The sequence below is a fragment of the Monodelphis domestica genome, chromosome 1 (genome assembly GCF_027887165.1).
Source record: "Monodelphis domestica isolate mMonDom1 chromosome 1, mMonDom1.pri, whole genome shotgun sequence".
Classification (NCBI taxonomy): domain Eukaryota; kingdom Metazoa; phylum Chordata; class Mammalia; order Didelphimorphia; family Didelphidae; genus Monodelphis; species Monodelphis domestica.
In genome coordinates this window covers 693,501,324-693,523,651 of record NC_077227.1, presented here as the reverse complement: position 1 = coordinate 693,523,651, position 22,328 = coordinate 693,501,324, and the positions used below count along the sequence as shown (strand labels likewise).

At 41.4% G+C, this 22,328-nt stretch overlaps 1 protein-coding gene across 4 annotated transcripts; it reads right to left on the bottom strand.

The window, feature by feature from the left end:
• Window positions 1-8,217: 8,217 nt before the first annotated feature.
• PDP2 (pyruvate dehydrogenase phosphatase catalytic subunit 2) lies at window positions 8,218-18,718 on the bottom strand. 4 transcript variants are annotated; one of them, XM_007477104.3, is made up of 4 exons: window positions 18,564-18,718; window positions 17,960-18,236; window positions 16,708-16,852; window positions 8,218-14,247 (listed from the first exon to the last, which is right to left on the bottom strand). In XM_007477104.3, the coding sequence occupies exon 4, from the start codon at window positions 14,190-14,192 to the stop codon at window positions 12,588-12,590; it is 1,605 nt and encodes a 534-aa protein (XP_007477166.1). In that variant the 5' UTR covers window positions 14,193-14,247; window positions 16,708-16,852; window positions 17,960-18,236; window positions 18,564-18,718; the 3' UTR covers window positions 8,218-12,587. The 4 variants fall into 4 exon arrangements, with proteins under 4 accessions (XP_007477166.1, XP_007477168.1, XP_007477169.1 ...); XM_007477106.3 differs by having other exon boundaries at window positions 17,983-18,236; window positions 18,564-18,717; XM_007477107.3 differs by lacking the exon at window positions 17,960-18,236 and having other exon boundaries at window positions 18,564-18,712.
• Between the last annotated feature and the right edge of the window lie 3,610 nt (window positions 18,719-22,328).

Here is a 22,328-nt window from a genome sequence, read left to right as displayed (position 1 = left end):
GTTGGCAGGCAAAGCTAAACCAGGGTAACCAATAAAGCCTTGAACCCATCAGGGAGTTAGGAGGATGCCTATCCCAGATATGTGAAGACTTTCCCAGGTGAAATGGAGGCATGAGAAATAGGAAATAATCAACAGAGGGAAGGTTCTAGAATTAAGAGGAATTGAAAAAAGGCTTCCTATAGAAGATGGGATTTTTGCTGGGTTTTGAAAGAAGCCAAAGAAGCCAGGAGACAGAGATGAAGGAGAGTATTCCAAGCTTTGGACAGAATTGGAAGATGGAATATCTTATTTGGGGGAACAGGAGGGGAGGTCAGGGCCATTGGATCACTGAGCACCTGAGGGAGATGAAATGGAAATGTGTAAAAAGGCAAAAGGAGGGAAATGGAAGCAGGTTATAAGGACTTTGGACACCAGCAGAGATTTTATATTTGATCTTACAGATGTTAGTGAGCCACTAGAGTGTATTAAATAGGGGACATGATATAGATTTAGTGTTTTAGGAAAATCATTTTTTGTTTTAATAAAATATTTTTAATATTTTAATAAAACATTTTAATATTTTAATCATTTGATTTAATAAATATTTTCCCAATTACATGTAATAATTTTCTAAAATTTTAAGATCCAAATTATCTCTCTCCCTGCCTTCCCTACCTTTCCCTGGGATAGTAAGCAATTTGATCTGGGTTTTATATATATGTGTGTGTGTATGTGTGTGTGTGTGTATGTATGTATATGATTATGCAAAATATATTTCCATATTTTTCATTGCTGTGAGAAAATACTCATTTAAACTCAAAACTCCAAAATAAAAATACAAACTAAAGGGGGAAATAGTATGCTTTGATCTACATTCTGATTCTAACAGTTCTTCCTCTGGGGGTATATAGCATTCTTTACCATGTTACTCAGAACTATCCTGGATCACTGTATTGCTAAGAGTAACTTAGTCTATCCCAGCTGAACATCGTACAATATTTCAGTTACTGTGTATATTGTTCTCCTGGTTCTGCTTATTTCACTCTGCATCAGTTCATGTAGATCTAGGAAAGTCACTTGACCACTGGGTAGAGGATGGACTGAAGTGGGGAGACACAAGAGTGAGGAGATAAAGGCTTGTTTCAGAACGGGGACAATATCAGAGGAGACGAACACAGATGTGGGTGCTGTTAGTGGGCTTCTATGTGGTCCAGGAGCCTATGGTCTCTCTCAGTGTCTTACTACGGAACTCCATTTCCCATTATTTTTCACTGTAGTCTCACGTACCTATCATTGTATTGAATTCACCAAGTATTAAAGTATAAGCTGATTTTGGAGGATCTTTTAAAGTATTCATGTAATGTCTCCCTCCCATGCTCTGCAATAGCCAATAGCACATAAACTATCATTGTTTTCATGGTGGTCTCAGGAGCACTACAAAAGGAAATGGTCAAGAATCCCATGAGATGGTAGCTCTTATTGCCTTTGGATTCAAGATAAAAACAACTCCACTGGCTTCTCAAAAATAACAAAAACCATCACTCACTACAATGAAATTGATTATAGTTTAACAGTCAGCAAACAAGTAGTTACCAATGTAGAGGTCATTCCTCAATTGGCTTGTCCGTGTACAACTAGAACATCAGTTTAAAGCAAAGATCAAAAGGTATTGCAAATTAGATTTAAAACGATAAGAGAATCTTGCAAAGAAATGAAGCAACTTCAACAAGGTCTTTGAAATGAACTGAGCCTGTCCAACGGGAAATGAATAATAGAATAGACATTGATTGGCCTATGGTTATTTACTAAAGAAGGTTAACCAAGGGGGCAGCTGGGTGGCTCAGTGGATTGAGTGTCAGGCCCAGAAATGGGAGGTCCTGGGTTCAAATATGACCTCAGACACTTCCTAGCTGGGTGACCCTGGGCAAGTTCCTTAACTCCCAGTGCCTAGCCCTTACCACTTTTCTGCCTTGGAACCAATACATAGTATCAATTCTAAGATGGAAGGTAAAGGTTATTTTAAAAAGAGAGAGAGAGAGAGAGAGAGAGAGAGAGAGAGAGAGAGAGAGAGAGAGAGAGAGAGAGAGAGAGAGAGAGAGAGATTAAGCAGGATAAATTAATTGCAAAAAAGCCTAGAAACACTCAGTCATAAAATGTGATATATATCTTTGCCAGTCAGAGAGAGCTAGCAGCCAAGGAAAATACCAATTTAAAATATAAACTTGCTTGTAAAATCTTAGCAGAAGATGAAGATGATAAATGATATTGCCTCATAAAATAATTAGAAGCAATGAAAAGAAAAACACGTTTGAAGAAAGCTTGGCATGAGACACAATTTAGCAAAATCCTACAGTAGTTTTGGATAAAAATGGAAGGAAGACAATGAGGAGGATTTATTAAAATGGAAAGGATCCACAAAAATTTCTATAACAAAATGTTCTTCATCAATGAAAGCAAAGTCTACTGCAACTTTGGACTCTAACACCAAAATCCCTGAATGCTTCATAAAATAGAGATAACACGAATGTATGCAGGGATAGGAAGAATAGCTTTATTATATTATGGAAACAATGAACTGTATTGGAGGTGATAATTTTGAGTTTTCAGGGATGAATTCTCAAAAGTGTCTGAAAGGGGTGAATTTCAGAGAATATTATCAATTTTCAAAAAGTTAAATTAAATGTAAAAAATAAAATAAAAGGGGGTTCAATGTGTAGAGAGCCAAGCCATTGTATTGTCAGCACTTAGCACAATGCTTAGATAGTATAATAAATGCTTGGTGACTTGACAATGAAATTATAGAGCTATTAGCCAAGGGTAGCTAGGTGGCAGAGTGAAAAGAGTACAGGACCTGGAGTCAGAAAGACTCATCTTTGAGTTCAAATCTAGCCTCAAACACTTACTAGTTGTTTGACCCTGGGCAAATCATTTAAACCTTATTTTCATTGGTTTCCTTATCTGTAAAATTTTCTAGAGAACGCAGTGGCAACCTATTCTAGTATCTTTGCCAAGAAAACCCCAAAATGGGGTCACTCAGAGTTGGACACAACTGAAACGACTGAACCATAACAACAACAAAGTCATTGACTGGCTGAAGGTCCAAAGGTGATGGAATCAGATGCAAATTGAAACAATATTTGAACAGGGGAGAACAGAAAGAGTTGTCATACAGAGATGAGGTATGGGGAGAGTGGGAAATTGACCAAATGGGACTTAGGGTCAATTTGCTTAGCCATGGGGAACCTTCGGTTCATTGGCATGCACAGAGGCACATAAACTTAGCTTGTGTCAAGGAGCCCAGAAGGCTGTTGCGTGAACTTTGAGAATCCAGCATGACTTTCACTTGGTCTATAAAGTTATTTGCTTATCTCTAGTCTCTGATCTGTGGGATTCAAAATGAGTCTTGTTATCAACTGAAGAAAAAGGCCCAAGAGATGAGAAGAAAACTGTAAATAATCAATCACATCAGTTCACATCTCTATAGCACTTTATGGTTTACAAAGCACTTTGCATTTTTGGATATAAATACCTAAAGAGACCTGTTTATCTATAGAAACATATTTAGATAATTCATTTTATCTATAATATGCACCATAAAATATAATAAATATAATTGTTATATACTATATTATATGAAATAATATAATATAATAATAACTCTACATAATTAGATAGTTATAGTCTGGTTATTTAAGTAACCCAAAGACTAAGATTCCCATTTAACAGATCAGAAAACTAAGGCTCAGAGAAGTTTGAGTGATTTGTCCAATGTGATTCAGCTGGTAAATGTTGGAGCTGGGATTTGAACCCAGAACAAAAGCCTTTCCAAACCCCTAAATTCTAGTGATATCCCTCAGTTAGTTATTTCCTATTTATCTTGTATACATCTTGTATATATTTGTTTGCATGTTGTCTCCCCCATTAGAGTGCAAATTCCTTGACAACAAGAACTCTCTTTTGCCTCTTTTTATATTCCCCAGCACAGTGTCTAGAGTACTGGACCTGAACTTGTGAAGACACTTCTTCCCAAATTCAAATCTGATCTTAGGGGTAGCTAGAAAGCACAATCTAGAATCAAAAGGATCTGGGTTCAAATCTGGCATCAGACACTTTCTACCTGTATGTCTCTGGGCAAATCACTTAACCCCAATTGCCTAGCCTTTGCCGTTCTTCTGTCTTGGAATTGATACAAAGATAGAAGGTGAGAGTTTTGTTTTTTTTTACTTACTAGCTGTGTGACCCTAGGCAAGTCACTTTATCCTGTTTGCCTGTTTCCTCATCTGTCACATGAGCTAGAGAAGGAAATGGCAAGCCACCCCCAGTATCTTTGCCAAGAAAACCCCAAAATGGGGTCATGAAGAGTCAGACCCAACTGAAAAATGACCAAACAACAAATATCCCCAGTATTTAGCACAGTGCCTGGCACATAGTAGGTATTTCATCACCATTTACTGATTGACTCCAATTCCAGTGTTTTGCCCTATACCCTGCTGCCTCTCTGCTTAAATACATTTCAAATAAAATCAACATTGACGTCAACAGAGGCATTTCTGTTTCGATTAATTTGACAACGAAAGCATTTTGTGCTGCTTTTATGACCGAGCTAGCTGGTCACAGGGTGAGAGGTCTGCCTTTGCAGGTAGGTTGTGCCCCTCACCCAGAAAACCTACTGCAGATGTGAACAGCACCAGAAGCACATTTAAACCCATACTTGGAACCTTCCTTCCTCACCCCAGGACATTTCCCTACAGAAGCAAAGCTTTTTAATGCCCCTTTGTCTTTGAGCCACTTATCACAGGCACTCCACAGGAGGGAAAAGGTGGATGAATATTGATTCACACCAGGTAATGGGCATCTCTGACACGAGGACTGGAGTGCTGTGACCCCAACAGTCAGCTGTGCCTTGTAAGATTAAAAATTAATATCAATACTCTATTGCATATTAATTTTTAATCTTACATTTCTGGCAACCATGAAGAGACAAAGGGAAAGGGATGCTGGGAAATGTAGTTCAAGAGTACAAAATTCTATTTACACAGTCCCACATTACCTATTTTCTGTGTCCATGTCCTTGGATGCTGTGACTAACCTTTGTAGGTTGACAGGTGTTAGGATGGGACAGTGAGGTTTGGAATTCTGAGGATGATTGACAGAAGTGGAGTGACAGCTGGAAGGGGCAAAGACTTATGGGACTCAAATGGTTCTGAGAGAATTCTGAAGAAACTCTTGGTCTTCTGCCTGTGGACCTGGAGCTTGGGAAGTTCAGTTTTAGGAGGCTGAAGTTTTCTGAAGCCATCTGAAGAGGCTTAACATTTTTGAGCAACGTGTGGCTATGTCTGCCCTCCCTGCAAGCTATGATCATAACTACCTACTTTCTTGGAGGGGAAGTAAATGAACACAGGACTAACATCAAGGACTCAAAATTTTGTTTCAGTTGTGTCCAGCTCTTCATGACACCATTTTGGATTTTCTTGACAAAGAGCCTGCCACCAGACTGGCAAAAGATCAGAAAGATTTAAGTCCCTTCTGGAGTCAGGAAAGTTGAGTTTCCCCAAATCACAATGAGAACAGGAGGTTTTTCCAGATGTCCAGAGCAGGATTGAGCAGTCGGATATGGAATGGTTTACTGAAGTTTACTGAAGCCACCTCTCAGATACTGAAGCCCTCCTGCTTGGTTCCTCTGACTGATGCTCACAACACAGCTGGCAGTATAAGTCCAAGGTGGAGAGGAAACATCTTAAATATTTATCTAGTAGTTGGTCAAGTGCTCTTTACCCTTCTGTTGAGTAGAATGAGTGTGACGGGTTTGGCCTTTGTTTCTTTTTTGGTTAGAGCATATCTATGAGATTTGGAATATTTTTAGGCATCCTCTTGTGGTGGAGGAAGAGGGAACACCAAAATAAGACTCCATTGAGTCAGGAAAACTGACACTAGTTCATCTACCTGATAAGGGCTGGTATTTATAACTACTTTAAAGCTTGTAGAACTCTACATTTTGGGGCAGTTATATGGCACAGTGGATAGAGTACCAGGTTTGGAGTCAACAGGACCTGGGTTCAAATCTGACCTCATATACTTTCTAGTTGTGTGACCCTGTGAGAGTCACTTAACCCTGTTTGCTTATCACTTGCCATTCTGTCTTAGAAAGGGTTTAAGAAAAAAAACTCAACATATTATCTCATTTGATCCTTATGACTCTGTGAGGTAGGTACTATTATTATTATCCCCATGTTCCAGATAAGGAATCTGAGGCAGAGAGGTTGAATTGTTCAAGATCACATAGTTAAATAAGTTCTGAAAGAAGGCCAGTGAGTGATCTTACCCACTGCTACCTGATTGACTCTCCTCGCACACTGACAACACCTCAGGCAGGCTCAGGAATCTCAAACTAGCTAACAGCCAGTCCTCTGGGATCAGTCTTACACCTGATTGTGATTTTGTACCTGAGTGCCCTTTCCACAAGGGAACCAGCTACCTACCTTTGGGATGGCCAAGACACAAACCATACCTATTTGTTATTTGTTTCAGTTGTGTCCAGCTCTTCATGACACCATTTTGGGTTTTCTTGACAAAGATCCTGGAGTGGTTTGCCATTTCCTTCTCCAGATCATTTGACAGATGAGGAAACTGAGGCAAACAGGGTTAAGTGACTTGCCCAGGGTCACCCAGCTAGTGAGTGTCTGAGGCCAAATTTGAAGTCTAGGCAGGCCTGCCATTCTAGGGGTTACCCAGTACCCCAACCTTTGTTCTAGAGATTCTTATTGCCTTACTCTAGGCACTCTAACCACTGAACCACCTAGCTGCCCCTCAACAAGGATTTATTAAACATTTACTCTGTACCACACATTTTGGTAAGGACAGAGACTACCAATATCAGCAAAAAGTTCAGTCCCTGCCCTCAAATTTAATATTGGGGGGGCCAGGGGTAGAAAGTCCAGGACTGGTGATGACACTTTTCAAAATGGTCAATCAGTCAATAAACATTTACTCATTGCTTTGTCCACTTTAATATATTAAAGGGGGAAGTACCTCACTTTTAAAATTTTTAGGTTTTGAGTGATAACATATGTATAACCCAGTGGAATTGCTTGTCAGCTGGGGTGGAGGGAAGGAAAAGGGGAGGGAAAGATCAATCATGTAACCATGGGAAAATTCTTTAAAAATGTTTTCCCCAAAAAATAAAACATTTATTTTCAAATATTTTAAATCAATTTTTACTTTTAACATATGAATAGCTTTTAATATATTTTTAATATACTAATAGCTGTTTTTCATAAAGTAATGCCAAGCTGGAAAGGTTTGGACTATGGGTTAAAGAAAAGACTCCATCTCTGCTCACTGTGGACTAGCCTGGCTATGTTCAGAGACCAGAGTTGATCACCAGGTTTGTAAACTAGGAGATAAATATTCTGGTCATGGTAACTCATTAAACAAAGGCATGGAGAAGCTATGAACGCATCTGGAGAGAATACTCACACAGATGAAATCTTGGATCCTTAAAACAGTGATAGTTATTTTTTCCTATCTTTACTGTCAATATCAATTCTTTTTTTTTTTTTAGCCCTTGCCTTTGGCTTAGAATTGATCCTAAGAATCAGTTCCAAGTCAGAAAAAGGATAAGGGGTAAGCATTCAGGGTTAAGTGTCCCACAGCTAGGACTTATCTGAGGCCATATTTGAACCCAGAACTCTCCCACCTCCAGGCCTGACTCTCCATCCACTCACTGAGCCACCTCACTGCCCCTGTTCTTTTCAAAGAAACTCAAAACCGATCCATTCTTAGTTATGAGGCTGGGAATAGAAGAATGGAGTAAGGAGGCCCTCCTTGCATCCAAAGCAAATTCTATACTTTGTAATCACTTAGTCAAGAAATTGCCAAACAATAAACATAAAAATTCAGTAAAAGCTCAGTTAAAGAATTTGAATGTGTTCCCAACTAGGGCTCACATGCAATTAAGAGAACCTATTTGTCTCTTAAATAAAGCCCTCTTGTATCCAATTGCTCCCCATTTCAGGTTACTAAACTGAACATTAAAGGAAGGAGAACAAATACTGTGATGGGAACTTCTTGTGCTACAAGCCACCAAGTACACAGAGTATCCATCCAATTTCTCTTAAGGTAGACTTTGAACAGTCTGTGAAAATTTTCGGGGTCAAATATAGATAGTGAAACTGAAGCTAGTCCAATCTAAGGCCTTTTAAAAAAATTACAAAAAAAATAGAAATACAAGCGCAAAGATTAGTTTCACAGCTTTATTCACAATTGCTCATTTAAATACCTTCAAAAGAAAAGAAATCAGTCTTATGAACATCTATATATATTACAAATTTCAGAAGTTATTAAAAAGCATTGTTATTTTCCCCCAACACAATAAATTTTTAACAAAAAAAGACAAATATGTTTTCTCCTGGCAAGTTAAACTGGCAGGTGCCTGAGGAATTTGGAGATAAAAGATATGGAATCCATTAGAAAGTGCTTAGCCAGTTAGCATATCCTGTTCTGTCAAATCACGTTTCATGTTCACAGTGAAAAGAACATCACTCTGACCTGTAACAGATATTATTTGCCCCAAAACCAATGCTTCAAAAGGACTTTTAAAGAGCTATTCTGAGCCCGGAGAGAAGTAACTACTCAGTGACTCTCTGGACTGCTAAAAAGTAGCTAAGGAAATTTGTGTGCTGTTACAGTGTTGATTAGAAATCATCAGAAAAGTAAGTGCTATGAGTACATCCGCATTAGTGGCACTAGTAGATGAATACTAGAAATAGCACAAGTTGTAAGATTTTTCCTCATTCATAAGATTGTCCTGAAAAATGTTCATCTCAGTCATTAAGATTCCATTTTTTGTGTATTTACTAATGAAAAAATCATTAACTTTTGTATCTAAATCGGCGCTAAGGAAGATAGATCTAAATCCATCAAATTTGGGGGGGAGCATTTCTTAATTTAGAATGTACTTGTGCATTAATGTGCTTCTCTAAACACATTAGCAGTCAGCAAAATCACAGAACGTGGCTTGGAATGCTAAACTGAACAACTCAAATCAGCCCTATTCATTAGAACTTGGAATCAGTACCATCATCCCCCTGACAAAAGTTTAGGCTCGACACCACCGAGTAACCGATGGAAAAAAATTATTTGTGAATAAAACAATTCTTAAGGATTATTGCAAATACTACCTGAGTTTTATAGGTTTGTTCAGTTTTAAGAATGTCACATTAAGCACCAAATTATGTTTGCAAAATCTATAGCCAAATTACAACAAACTTGCAATACCATTTGATTCCTACTGCTACTGAAATACAAGATAATCTGGAAGAACCTAAAAACAAGATGAGACACATGATCCAATAGGCTTTACACATTTATATTCATTTCTCTCCTAGATTAAGAGAACTTTATTGCTCAGCTCTCATCCCATAAAAGTTCCCACCCAAATACATGCCAGAGAAGGTAAATCTGAGCCAAGAGTTCGTAGTCCATCGGGCTGAAGCCTTCTAAACACTCGTGATTTGATTCTTTAACACAAACTGCTCTGGAGCTTGCTGGCTGGGTCTTAATGTTTCCAGCTATCCCCAAAATGGAATACAAGTCACTTCTTTTGGTCCATCATTCCAGAACGTGAGAAAATATACCAGGTAGGAGAGAATTTCTCCGAAGCAGAAGAAAGGATCTCCAGGCACCCACCCTGCCTGCAAAGTGCATTATTGCAGTGAAGTCTGGACTTCTTCCAAATCTTGATCCATATCACACTATGCAATAAATGACTTGTGATCATCATAATGCTGAACACGGAGAGCTCAAGTCTCAAGGACGGCTCAAATCTATCTCTAAGACTATAATTTTTTAAAAGGCTTTCCTCCCTCGCCCCTACCCTGCTGCAAACATGCTGATGTTTAGCAAGCTAAAAGAAAAAGAGGGAAGTTGAATGAAATGTCAGTACTAGCAGCCAACTCAATTGTTGACAGGAAAATAATTCATAGGAATTTTCTTGTCAGAATCAGCATTCGTATTCCAAGAAATCCAGGTCCTTGACTCAAGCAACTTCTTTAACAAAATTAAAGCAAGTCACATGAGTTCATCCATAAGGCGACTATCATGGACATGAGGGGACAAAGATATTTGTCTAGATGAAAAAATATAGGCCTACTCAAAACCAGTTGCTAGTTATTTTCGATAAATATACAAGAGGCAGGTTTTGGTACTCAACAGTACCAAATCTATGTTAAAACTAAAATGGGTAGAGATGGGGAGGTCCTGGGTTCAAATTTGGCCTCTGACACTTCCTAGCTATGTGACCCTGGACAAGTCACTTAACCCCCATTGCTTAGCCCTTACCCCTCTTGTGCCTCTTGATTTTAAGATGGAAGATAAGGGTTAAAAAAAAAAGAAAAAGTGATCAAGTTTGTCCCCTAGCTCCTTCCTATGGCTTCTTCTGTCCCCTTCAAAGATGTGAAGAGTTTCTGATGCCACCAACTGAGCTGTGGACTCCATTCCCAATGGGCGCAGTCCCAGTTGTTGATCGCTTGTTTGAAGAATGTTCCATTTTCACAAGGGAATGAAGGAGAATAGGAAGAGCAAGAGAAATTTTAAAAGTCAACAACCTCCACCCCAAAGGAAATGAATGTGGTTCATTCATAGCACATTAATAAGACTTTTAAAAAAAGCAAATACAGCTCTACCTCAGACATCTATTAAAAACTCCCCTTTGGGGGGCATCAGGAGGCTCAGTGGATTAAGAAGTCAGGCTTAAAGGCAGAAGGTCCTGGGTTCAAATCTGATCTCAGACTTTTCCTAGCTATATACCCTGGGCAAGTCATTTATCCCCTATTGCCTAGCCCTTACCACTTTTCTGTGTTGGAACCAATACATAATATTGATTCTAAGACAGAAAGGTAAGGGTTTTGATTAAAAAATAAAAACTACCATTTGGGGCAGCCAAGTGGCTCAGGGGATAGAGAGCCAGACTTAGAGGCAGGAGGTCCTGGATTCAAATGTGGCCTCAGATACTTCCTAGCCAGCTGTGTGACCCTGGGCAAGTCCCATAATCCCCACTGCCTAGCCCTTAGTGCTCTTCTGCCCATACAGGCTCCCATCTATCTGATTCTCAGTTTTCTCCTGCAAGTGGTATTTAGGAAGAAGCAAAAATGTAGAATTTTCCTCTCTATAGCATTTCCCCTTTATGTTGCCAGCAACAGCAAACAGAAGGCTTGGTCAAAGGAGCAGAGGTAATCTGAACAATCCTGTTAGCTAGAAGGGAGGGAGGGAGGGAAGGAGGAAGGAAGGAAGGAAGGGAGGAAGGGAGGGAGGGAGGGAGGAAGGAAGGGATGGAGGGAGGAAGGAAGGGAGGGAGGGAAGGAGGAAGGGAGGGAGGGAGGGAGGGAATGAGGAAGGAAGGGAGGGAGGGAGGGAGGGAGGGAATGAGGAAGGAAGTGAAGGAGGGAGGAAGGCAGGGAGGGAGGGAGGGAGGAAGGGAGGGAGGGAGGAAGGGAGGGAATGAGGAAGGAAGGGAAGGAGGGAGGGAGGGAGGGAGGGAATGAGGAAGGAAGTGAAGGAGGGAGGAAGGCAGGGAGGGAGGGAGGGAGGAAGGGAGGGAGGGAGGAAGGGAGGGAAGGAGGGAGGAAGGAAGGAAGGAAGGAAGGAAGGAAGGAAGGAAGGAAGGAAGGAAGGAAGGAAGGAAGGAAGGAAGGAAGGAAGGAAGGAAGGAAGGAAGGAAGGATTGCTGCATCAAAAGGTATTAAGCTAGAAGGATCTTCATGGGCCACGACAGGGGAAACTATACCTAGAAATGTAGGTCTTCTGCCAAGAGCTAGAAAATAGAGATAGATACTGACAGTTGTGTCAGAATTCACCTGTATAATTATTCTAACAGCTACTTAAATTAGGGAAGGGGGAACGGGGTAGGAAGAAGGTTCTACCAATAACTAAAGGCATCGGAAGAGCCACAGTGGAACTAGCTGTTCCTATAGATTTTAAGGCATCCATGCAGAGATCTAATTGCAAGGTTTTTGTTCACATTTTCTAAGTAGAACATGACTTTACAAAATGTATACCATGGTATAAATAGTACAACAGCGTGTTAAGTCTATAATGGTGAATCATTCATGAGAATTATCAAGTTTACAGGTAGAGGGATGTGACCAAAGATGATCCTGTCATACTTCATTTTTTAAAAAGCTATGGCTTTTAAATTTATATATTCCTGAAGACGGGTTCAACAGTAGGCTGGAAATGTTGAGAGAGAAACTACTGGTATATTTTTACTCTGTAATTCAAGCTCCAGGGATCATTCAGGATCAAATTTTCCCAATTCAAATACTCTTTAAAAAAATACCATCACCTATCTGTTATCCCAGCTATGTTCTGACCTCAGATTGGGTTTCTTTGTGCTTTTGGCAACAGATACACAATGGAGACTGCTGTCTCCATTTAACTTAATTAGGCTAAAATCTAGCCCAATCAACTAAATTAAATATTTTCAGCATAAATTTGAACATTGCTTTCCATTTCTTACAGTTAAGTTCAAATATGACAGCTTAAACAAATAAAAAATTTTATATCCCAATACTTAAATTAACTTTGCAAGAGGTAGGGAAAGGGGCAGAAGCTTATTGGCTCTCCTTATAAAACATGTCAATTGAGTCAGAATTAAAATAAACCACCGTAACTGTGATATCATCCCTATACATCCGTGCTAAATCATCAGGCAGAGTCAACATGGCAGCAAGCTTCTCCTGCTCCATTTCCCCATATTCATTGCATCCAATGGCATGCCTTATTAGATGCGTGGCTGCATTTTGGTCAGGAGCATGGATCCCTTTTGCTTTTCTCTGGCGTAACAGGTTCTGCATGAGGCCCAAATTAGCTGGTTTCTTATCTAGTTCAGGCTTCTGCCTACTGGCCTCCTCAAGGTGTTCCACGACAAGCCTCACCACATCCTCATTACCCAGCAAATCCCACAGTCCATCAGTAGCTATAACAAGGAACTTATCCTGAGGTCTCAGTTTGTGGTACGTGATTTCTGGTTTTGCCGTCAAATAAGGTGGAGTGTAATAGTTAGGAGGGGTAAACCGATAAATATTCAAAGCCTCAGTATCAAAACCTCTCTGCAGCACACTCTGCTGCAATTCTTTGCTCCATTTTAACTGGACATCACCGAACGCCCTACAAGGCATAAGAACACCCAACAGCCTATCTTCAACAATGATAGTCCTTTCCTCAGACTTCGGGTGCTCCTTCTTTATCCTCAAGATCTCAGCTTTGTTCCAAGCATTATGGTCTTGGGTAAGGGGCAGACAAGACCACGTCCCATTTTCCTCCTGAATCCCAAGTATAGCACGACAGTCCCCAGCATTCGCCACATGCAAGTGAATGCCATCAACATGGGCCATGCATGCTGTTGTGCCAGAAAATGCCACCTGCAGGGAGAGGTTTCTTAGAATTTCGTCTTCCAAGGGAGCCTGAATTTCCAGAGAAATGTCAGAATCCAGTCTCTGGAAGGAATGCGTTAAGGCTTCCTTTATGCTGAGCCCCATTTCCATATGCAGGTCAAGCATCTCTTGCCAATAGACCCGGAGGTGGTCAAAGTGCAAGGATGTGACTTCCTTGTAAATGCTGTCACCTGGGTGCTTATACCACTGCAGGATGGGCAGCAGAGGTTTCATACACTCCATGGCATCCTCCATCATCTCCAGGGTCTTATGAGACATCAAGGACACCGCAACATAATAGAAGAGCCTTTCACTCACTGCCTGGGCACAAGCATGGCCCCCATGCCCATCAAAGACACCAAACATCATTCCTTTAGTCTGAAGGCACGACGCTATACTTCGACGGTCCTCAACCGGAGAGTTGGCAGCCAACTGGTTGCTTTCAAACTTTAACACTGGATTGAGAAATTTGCCCTCAAATTCGAGAACTTTATGTGATAATTCACCAGCTCTCAAGAGTACACTTATCTGGTCAGGTGTGAGTTGCAGATGGAAGTCATCTTCTTCGGTAGAAGTGTGTCGGAAAGCTTTTTGTTGAAAAAAGCCATGATTGTGGGGTCTACAATCCACTGCTACTGGTCGAAATAGCCTTTTAGAAAAATCCTTCCATTTCAACTTATTCTCATTTTGGACCAATCTTGAGTACAAATGTCTTTTTCCTCGTAAGGCAGAAATGCTGTTTCTGGCTGAATTTAAAATCCGACAGGACATAGTGCTGGACATTATGAAATTAGACTGGATGGGGCTATTCCTTGAAGAGAACCAGATTTTTTTAAACCTAAAAAAAAAAGAATTCAAAGTTTAAGAAAGACTTAAAATGACAGATAAATATATATTGAAACTATTGCACTGTCCTTTAAAAGAATTCAAAGCATTTAAAGGCTGGATTTAGTGTTAGAAGACCAGCATTCAAGTCCTATCTCCATTACTGACCATCAGTGGGATCCTGGACAAGTCTTAACTTAGCTAGGTCTCAATTTCTTTCTTCATCTATAAAATAAGGGGGGGGGGGGGGTGCAACTGCATGGCTCAGTGGATTGAAAGCCAGGCCTAGACACAGGAGGTCCTAGGTTCAAATCTGGCCTCAGACACTTCTTAGCTGGATGACCCTGGGCAATTTTGCCTAGCCCTAACCACTAACCAATACACAGTATTGATTCCAAGACAGAAGGCAAGGGTTTTTAAAAAAATAAATAATAAAATGAGGGGACTGAATAAGATGATCTCTAAAGTCCCTCCCAGTTCTAAGAGCCTGTGAATGTGGAATCTAGAAGACCCCAAACTTGTAGCCCAGAGAGATTCCAGGACCCCCAGTTTAGTTAGCTTAAAGATGAAAAGTTTGACCACATCTCTAGAGAGTTCCTGAGTGAAAGTCCAACTTCACTAGTCTCAGACTAACAATAGACCTTAAGGTAGTTAGGGTGGGAGTAGCTAATGCTATCAGATGTTAAGTATCTCTTTTGTCCCAATGGTTTCTCCCCTTAAGCCAAAGTTCTTTACCAAAGTGGCCCAGCCCTGGGCTGGATCCTTCCCTTTTGTGTCCAAAGTAAAACATCAAACTCCTCACTGTTCTTCCTGTCTGGAGTTACCATTGTGAAGTTAATCAACTATCCCTCCCATCCTCAGCCCAAGTTCCCCAAGAAACCTATTTAAGCTTCCCACTTTCATGGCTCCTCAGAATTGTCCCATCTAGTGCTGTCCCCGTTCCCAGGGGTCAGTGACCAGAGTAGCCTGAACCCCTTTGCTTAGAGTGGTTTTTCTGACTATTAAATAATTCTGTGCTCTTTCCCAGTCAACAAGCCTATGAAGCTAATTCCAGTTTTAAATCCTAATATCCTTCTCAACTGTAAACCTTAAAATTTCTTAGACTTATGAATGTTGGAAATTTCCCCATTGGGAAATTTAATACTTGAAAAATTTCCTACTGATAGTAAGAACTCTATTGGAATGTGAAAACCCTTGGCATGGGAGGGTCCTTCTCCTCCCTACCTAAGACTACTTTAGGACAGAAACCTTTTGCTAAACAATGGAAAGGGCTTTGACCTATGCTTAAGCATAGAACAGGAAGTTCTTTGAGTCATGATTGATTTTAGAATTGATACAATAGAGATACTTGGAATGACAGAACCAGGTCTTGGAACTTCCAATCTCCACCCTACTCAGTCTAACAGGATTTAGGAAGGGCTGCAGCATAGACCAAAATTTAATTATTTGAGAATATGACCTACAACAGACATGTGCAAAGGAAACAGACCTCTGGGCGGTCCTGGGTTAAGCTAGAGCCACCATTGGCACAGGGGAGACATCGACAGTGATTGGTAGATGTGAGAATTGAAGGGAGGGGACTTAGATGGTTTCCTTAAAGATAGCGGGGTCTGAGGAGAGGAGGGAGAGGTTTTGCTCTGAGCAAGGTGGCTCTGAAGGAGGACTGAGGAGGTTGCTCTGTGGGAGGACCAGGAGAGAAGGCTGGCTCTGAAGGAGGAAAATTCTCTGGAAACATTTCTTGAAAGGAGGCTCTCTTGAAGGTGGAGCCTGAGGTTGGCATGAGAAGCCTTACCTGGAGAGATCTTGGGTGAGTGATAAACCCAACTTACTGATTTATTCATTCTTATTCCTTTCTTACTTTCTCTCTTTTTCTATTGATTAATCAGTATATTATAAATTAAATTTCTCTATAAAACCCAGTTGGCTTGGGCATATTCATAAATTGGGAATATATTCCCTGGCGACCATCTTATATTTATATAAAACCAAGACACAGTAGAAAACATATTTCAGCGGTCATAATTGATATATATATTTCCCTTGCTCCCAAACAGTTTAATTATCACAGTTTATGGCTCCCACTCTCTTATCTACAACTATTTAACACTCAAAACTATTTTAAATCTAACACAACAGATATTTAAACTTCTATAAATTTAGGCAGGAAAAGACAAACAAGATTTTGGAACCGTATAACATTAGACACCCAAAGTTTACTCCTACCAACTCAAATGCACAAAATACTGGATAATTTTATTCAGTTTAAGTGTTTGTTTCAAAACAAAAAGCCACCAAGCATCTAAAACAAAAACCACCAACCAAGTCCAAGTCACTAACTCCAGGACCCAAAGGCTCCAGGCCGTCACCAGTGGGCAGGCCTCCAGTCAGCTGGGTAACCCATAAAAATCTGGTTCAACTTACTCAAAGGTCAGTCTCAGAGTCAAGCAAGGGAAGGCAGGGCTGGTTTACTTACCCCTGGCCACAACAGGCATCACCAGGCCTGCAGATAACAAAGGGCAGCTCCGTCTTTTCAACTAGCCATCCCCAAGGACTAAGCCTCTAGAATCATCAATCCACACAACTGAGGTTCTTCTGGCCCTTCTGGCCCCAGGCAGTCTCTGTTAGAAAAAGAAGGCATTTGATAAAAAGGTACAATAAACAACACTAAATACACATGCACCAAAAGGTACAAGTCTCCAAATTTAAATTTCAATTAAATCAGCTTCAGGAGGAAATAGATTGCAAAACAACACTAGTGGGGGGCCCAACCTTCCCCTCTCAGAATCTGATAAATCTAACCAAACAAATAAACAATAAGGGAAGTGAATGAAATTTTAGAAAAGGTAGATTTAATAGATCTCTGGGAAAAAGTGCTTGGGGAGAATAAGTAAAAAGAAGGCATAGGCTGGAATCTCCTAATGAATGACTCTGAAGGGAATCAAGCAGGCTCTGGACCTCAGGTGATTTTAATCTGCAAAATGGGCAAATTAGAGGAGACCACGCATTTTCCGGGTTACTCACCTCCCAGAGTGAGGAGGAGCAGTACCAGGATTCTCCTTAGCATTTTATCCTTGACAAAACTCAGGGGCTCATAAAGGGGAGAGGGGCTTGCCTGTATATAGTGAGGCCAAAGATGGGAAAGGTTCAAGTGTGGCTTGGTTACTTACTTTGACCCTAGGCAAGCTGCTGAGGTATGTTGGGGAAGGTGGGATGGGTGGTTGCCTTGATGCTGATGATGAAATTGGTGGTGGTGATGCCTAGCTAACATTTATATAGGGATTAGTCTAGGTTTTGGGCCAGGTGAATTATTGAATGCCTGAGCTGTAAAGAGAGCAGGGCTGGAATCCTAACTCTGATACTTGCTATCTGGGCAACCCCGGAGCAAGTGCACCTCGGTGGGCCTCAGTTTCTCCAATTGTAAAATAGTAGGGACACTCCAGAACGTTGGCTACGTAGGTGCCCGTCGCTGCAGGGGTGGGAAGGAGGAGGGTTCCGACCCGCCGGACCCGCCCTGCCCCATCTCGGGTCCGCCCCCTAGCCCGACGGGGAGCCCCAGGCTCCGCCACCCTCGAAGCAAAGTTGGGGCGGCCCGCGCTGGGGCAAGGGGCAAGGGGCAGTCCCGGGTCAGCGCCCCCCGAGTGGCGGCGGCTGCGGTCGCCGCTCTTCGATTCTCCTCCCTCCACGGTTCGATCCGTGGCCCCTGCCGCGCGCGCCCCCAGCCTCACCTGAACTAGCAGAGCCGCCTTACTTGTAGAGTCGCCCGCGAGAGCGCTCCGCCCTCCGCCACCAGGTTTTCCTTCTGCTCCAAGTTCCCCCAGGGCTCCAGGTTAGGAAGAGAAAGCGGCAGCAACGCACACCCTCCGGCCCCCTCTCCCCTCTGCGATTGGTTAAGCGGGAGCCGCCCCTCCGGTGACGACTAGGGGCGGGGCCCAATGGGAAGAGCCCGAGGAGGGTGGTCGGAGGCTTCGTCCCCTCGCCTTACCTCGCTTATCCCCGCCTGGCCTGCATGGGGAGAGAAGGGAGGGGCGGCCTGAGCGGGGGCGGGGGCATTTACCCCTTCCCCGCCCCGAGATGGGACCAGGATCTCAGGAATCAACACAGAGTGAATGTCAGGGCGGGTAGGGACCTTGGGAAATCCAGCAGGATGTCAGTGTTTGGGGGTCCCCGGGGAGAAGGCGACGGCACAGCTGGCCGGGACCTCAGCGGGGCACAGACCTGCCAAAGCGGAGTGGGCATGGAACACACAGTGTCCGAGCCAGCGGACCTTAGACTAAAATATCAGGACAGAGAGGGTCAGGGCTGACCTCGGGACCTCAGGGGGACACTCACCCGAGAAGGGAGAGAGTGTGGAACACGGGGTGTCCGAACCAGCAGGGCACCTTAGATGTGGAATGTTAGGACACCGATGTCAGAGCCGGCAGTGATCTTAGAATATTAAGTTAGAACTCCGGTATTAGAGCTTAAAAAGATTTTAAGACATAGCATGTTAGAAGGCAGCGTGAAGGGAGAAGTAACCTTAGACTATAGAATATGAGGACGCAGTGTTAGAGCTCAAACTGACCATCTAGATTATTAGGATATAAAACGTTGGTGTTAGCAGTGACCTTAGAACATAGCAGGTTAGAGTTGAAAGGGACCAAATTCGGGACTCTTTTCTCAGTCCTCATTCTTCTTGATCTCTGCAGCCTTTGATCACTTTTATCCTCCTTTCTAAGTTTCCTCTCTCCTGGTTTTCCTGTGGGACCACTCCTCAGGCTCCTTTGAGAGAGCTTCACAGATTGTACCGTCTAACCCCAAGTGACCCTCAGGGTTCTTCTGCCTGGATCCTCTTCTTGTCTCCCTCTAATACTACTGAATATATTATTCAACCAGCTAGATATCTCAGTGGATTGAGTATAGAGCTGAGAGATAGGAGTCTTGAACTTCATTTGTTTGCCTCAGTTGCTTCATCTGTAAAGTGAGGGTGATGCTAGCATCTACTTCTCTGGGTTATTGTGAAGTTCAAATGAGGTAATAATTATAAAGCACCTAGCACAGTGCCTGGCACATAGTAAGCATTATAAATGTTAGCTATTTTCATTACTATTATTATAATACTTGGTGATCTCATTGACTCCTGTTATTTTAATGACTATCTCTATGTGGGTGATTCTCAAATCTACCTAACCTATCCAACCTTCTCTGCTGACTCCAATCTTGCATCTCAAATTGCTCTTCAGACATCTTGAACTGGATGTCTGGTAGACATCCTAAACTCAACATGTCCAAAAGAGAACTCTTCTTTCCTCCTAAGCCGTGCTTATCTTCCCCCACCTCCTTCCCTATTTCTGAAGAAGGTAATCAAAAATTAATCAAATTAATCAAAAATTTAAAAAATTAATAAAAAAAACAAAAAAAATCAGGATCAAAAACAAAATATCTGGTTGACATTCAAAGCCCTTCACAACCTCGGTCCCTCCCCTCCTATCTTTCTAGTCTTCTAATACCTTACTCAACATATTACTCTTTGACCCAGTGACACTGACCTCCTTCCTACTTGTTCCATGAACAAGATCCTCCATCTCTTGGCTGTTTGTGCAGGGAATGCCCTCCCCTTCTCAGCTCCAACTCCTGACTTAACTGGCTTTCCTAAAGCCTCCCTTTAAATCCCATCTTTTACCTGAAGCCTTACCACCCCCTCTTAATTCTAGTGCCTTCTTTCTGATAATTTATTCCTGTGTATCCTGTATATGGCTTATTTATATATATATATTTGTTTTTATCTTCTGAATTAGATTGCATGTGCCTTGAGCACAGGGGTTATCTTTAGCCCCTTTTTGTATCCTTCATAAGTGTTGACTGATTTATTGATTATTTTGCCTTGGAATTTTGAATGTTAGAAACATAGGATGTTAGAGCTGAAAGTAATCTATTGGATGTGAGGACACAAAATGTTACAGTTAACTGTAGAATATTTGGAGGTCCAATGTTACATCTAGGAGAAATCCTTGACATCATCTAATTCTGAGGAGTCAATTCTGAGTAGGTAGTTTAGTGGATTGAGAGCTAGGCCTAAAGAGGGGAGGTCCTGGGTTCCAATTTGACCTCAGACACTTCCTAACTGTGTGACTCTGGTCAAGTCACTTTATCCCCATTGTCTAACCCTTACCACTCTTCTGCCTTTGAAGGAATACATAACATTGATTCTAAGATGGAAGATAAGGGTTTTTTTTTTAAGTAATTGCAAAATGTTTAACAAATTAAAGTATATACAATACAACAATACAAAGTTGTACAATACAAAAATACAAACAAAATGAAAGTATATAACAATACAACACAGATAATATTAATTTGTGGTTTTCTGAGTCAATGTACAGCTGACTTGTGGCACCTTTACTTATGTAAGGATAATTTAGGGTCGTGACCTAATCTAAAGGATGCCTCAACCTGAACTAGCTACTCAGCTTCTTCCAGAATAGTATCAAGGAAAACTCACCAACAAACTGGACAATAGCTGCCGCCACGCCAAGATGCTGAAATGCTCAGCATGCTGCCAGCCAGAGACCTCTCTGCCACCAAATAGACCAGAGAGAGGACGTGATGCCAAATATATAGATGCATCTCACATGTACCAATGATATCTTAGGCTTGACTTAGGACAGCCCAGGGGTCTGTCAGCTGTTTCTGATTTGTCATTTGCAAGCACATGTCTATCAAAAGCCATCCTCCTAGATATTTAATCCTTAAGTATGGGTGTAGACATTCCTGATTTTTGCTAGACTAAGTAGGGTGGAGTAATCTAAAGTTCACACTTAGTACCTAAATTCTTCATGAACCAGGCTGAAGCTTCCTTTGTCTTCACAACTTAATTTCTCATTGTTTCATGACTTTTGTGTGTGTGTGTGTTGGGGGGTGATTTGTTTTTAATACTGTCAACCTGAAACAAAAAGGACTACCAAAGTAACAAGAAGAGTAATTAGATTAGAAGAACTGTAGTTCACCTCACAATTACCTCACAATAAACAGGGTAGTGCTCAGAGGGGGGAGCAATGGGGAGGGGTAACTAACATTTAAAGAGATCAAAAGCTCTAGATTTGATTAGTTGGTTAGTTATTCACTGTTTAATTAAGTTATCTAGACATTGATGAATTAATCCAGCCATGATTAAAGTCTGATCAAATCAAAGGCTCTAGGAGTAATAAATTTCCACAACAATTCTCCATCCATGAAGTTAGTGCGGTCAACATAGTTCCTTCTCAAAGATGCATTTAACATTATACTGTAGCAGTGAAATCACTTTTAAAGACTGATATATATTGATTTAAGGTCGCCAAGGTATTCACTTATGAAATTCCTAAATGAAACACTCAAGTCAGAATGGAGTTTTATGGCAGTTTAATTACAACGGGAGTAAGAAGGAGAGAGAGAGAAGGAAAGAAGGGGACAAGGAAAGAGGTTATCCCAACTTTCTGGAAGAGCCAGAGGGAGTCTAGGCCTTAGAATTATGCACAATTTTGGGTGTTAGACCAAGCAAGATGGAGGAGATTTAAAAATCATAATACACAGATATGTTGTATACATATATAAGTTGTTGAATTGGAGCATTGACCCCTATATAAAGCGTAGGGAATAATGTGAATTAGTCCTCCAGGTAATATTCTGTCTCCCAGAGTTTTTCCTTCCTATTGGGTAAAAAGCTTAATATTTAAAGACTCAACTAGCTTCCCAATCCATATAATTCCAGTGCTCCCTAGTCCTGCTCCAGCCCAGATACCTGCTACAAAACAATTATCCCTTGCTCTGGGGTAGATTGCAATCTAGGGAAAGAAATAAAATTTGGTACTTCTGGATCTCTGCCTGCATCCTCTTGAAAGAACTGATTCTTTCAGTATCTCTATTAAAGTCACTTTGTAGATACCTGTTACGTGATCACCTTGGCTTTATTGCACGGAGGAGAAAATAAAAAAGAAATTCAGCCTCACTCCTTCTTCTCCCAAGGAGATCTGATGGCCAGAAGAGCACTGTAGAAAGCTATCTTTCTCTGTCATTCCTACTTCAGTCCCTCCTCTGTCTTCCTGACTGACAGAAACATTTCCAGGACACACACAGCAA

What these genes read in the sequence shown, in the direction of transcription:
- PDP2 (XM_007477104.3), bottom strand. Translation starts at nt 14,192, where the DNA reads ATGTCCAGCACTATGTCCTGTCGGATTTTAAATTCAGCCAGAAACAGC.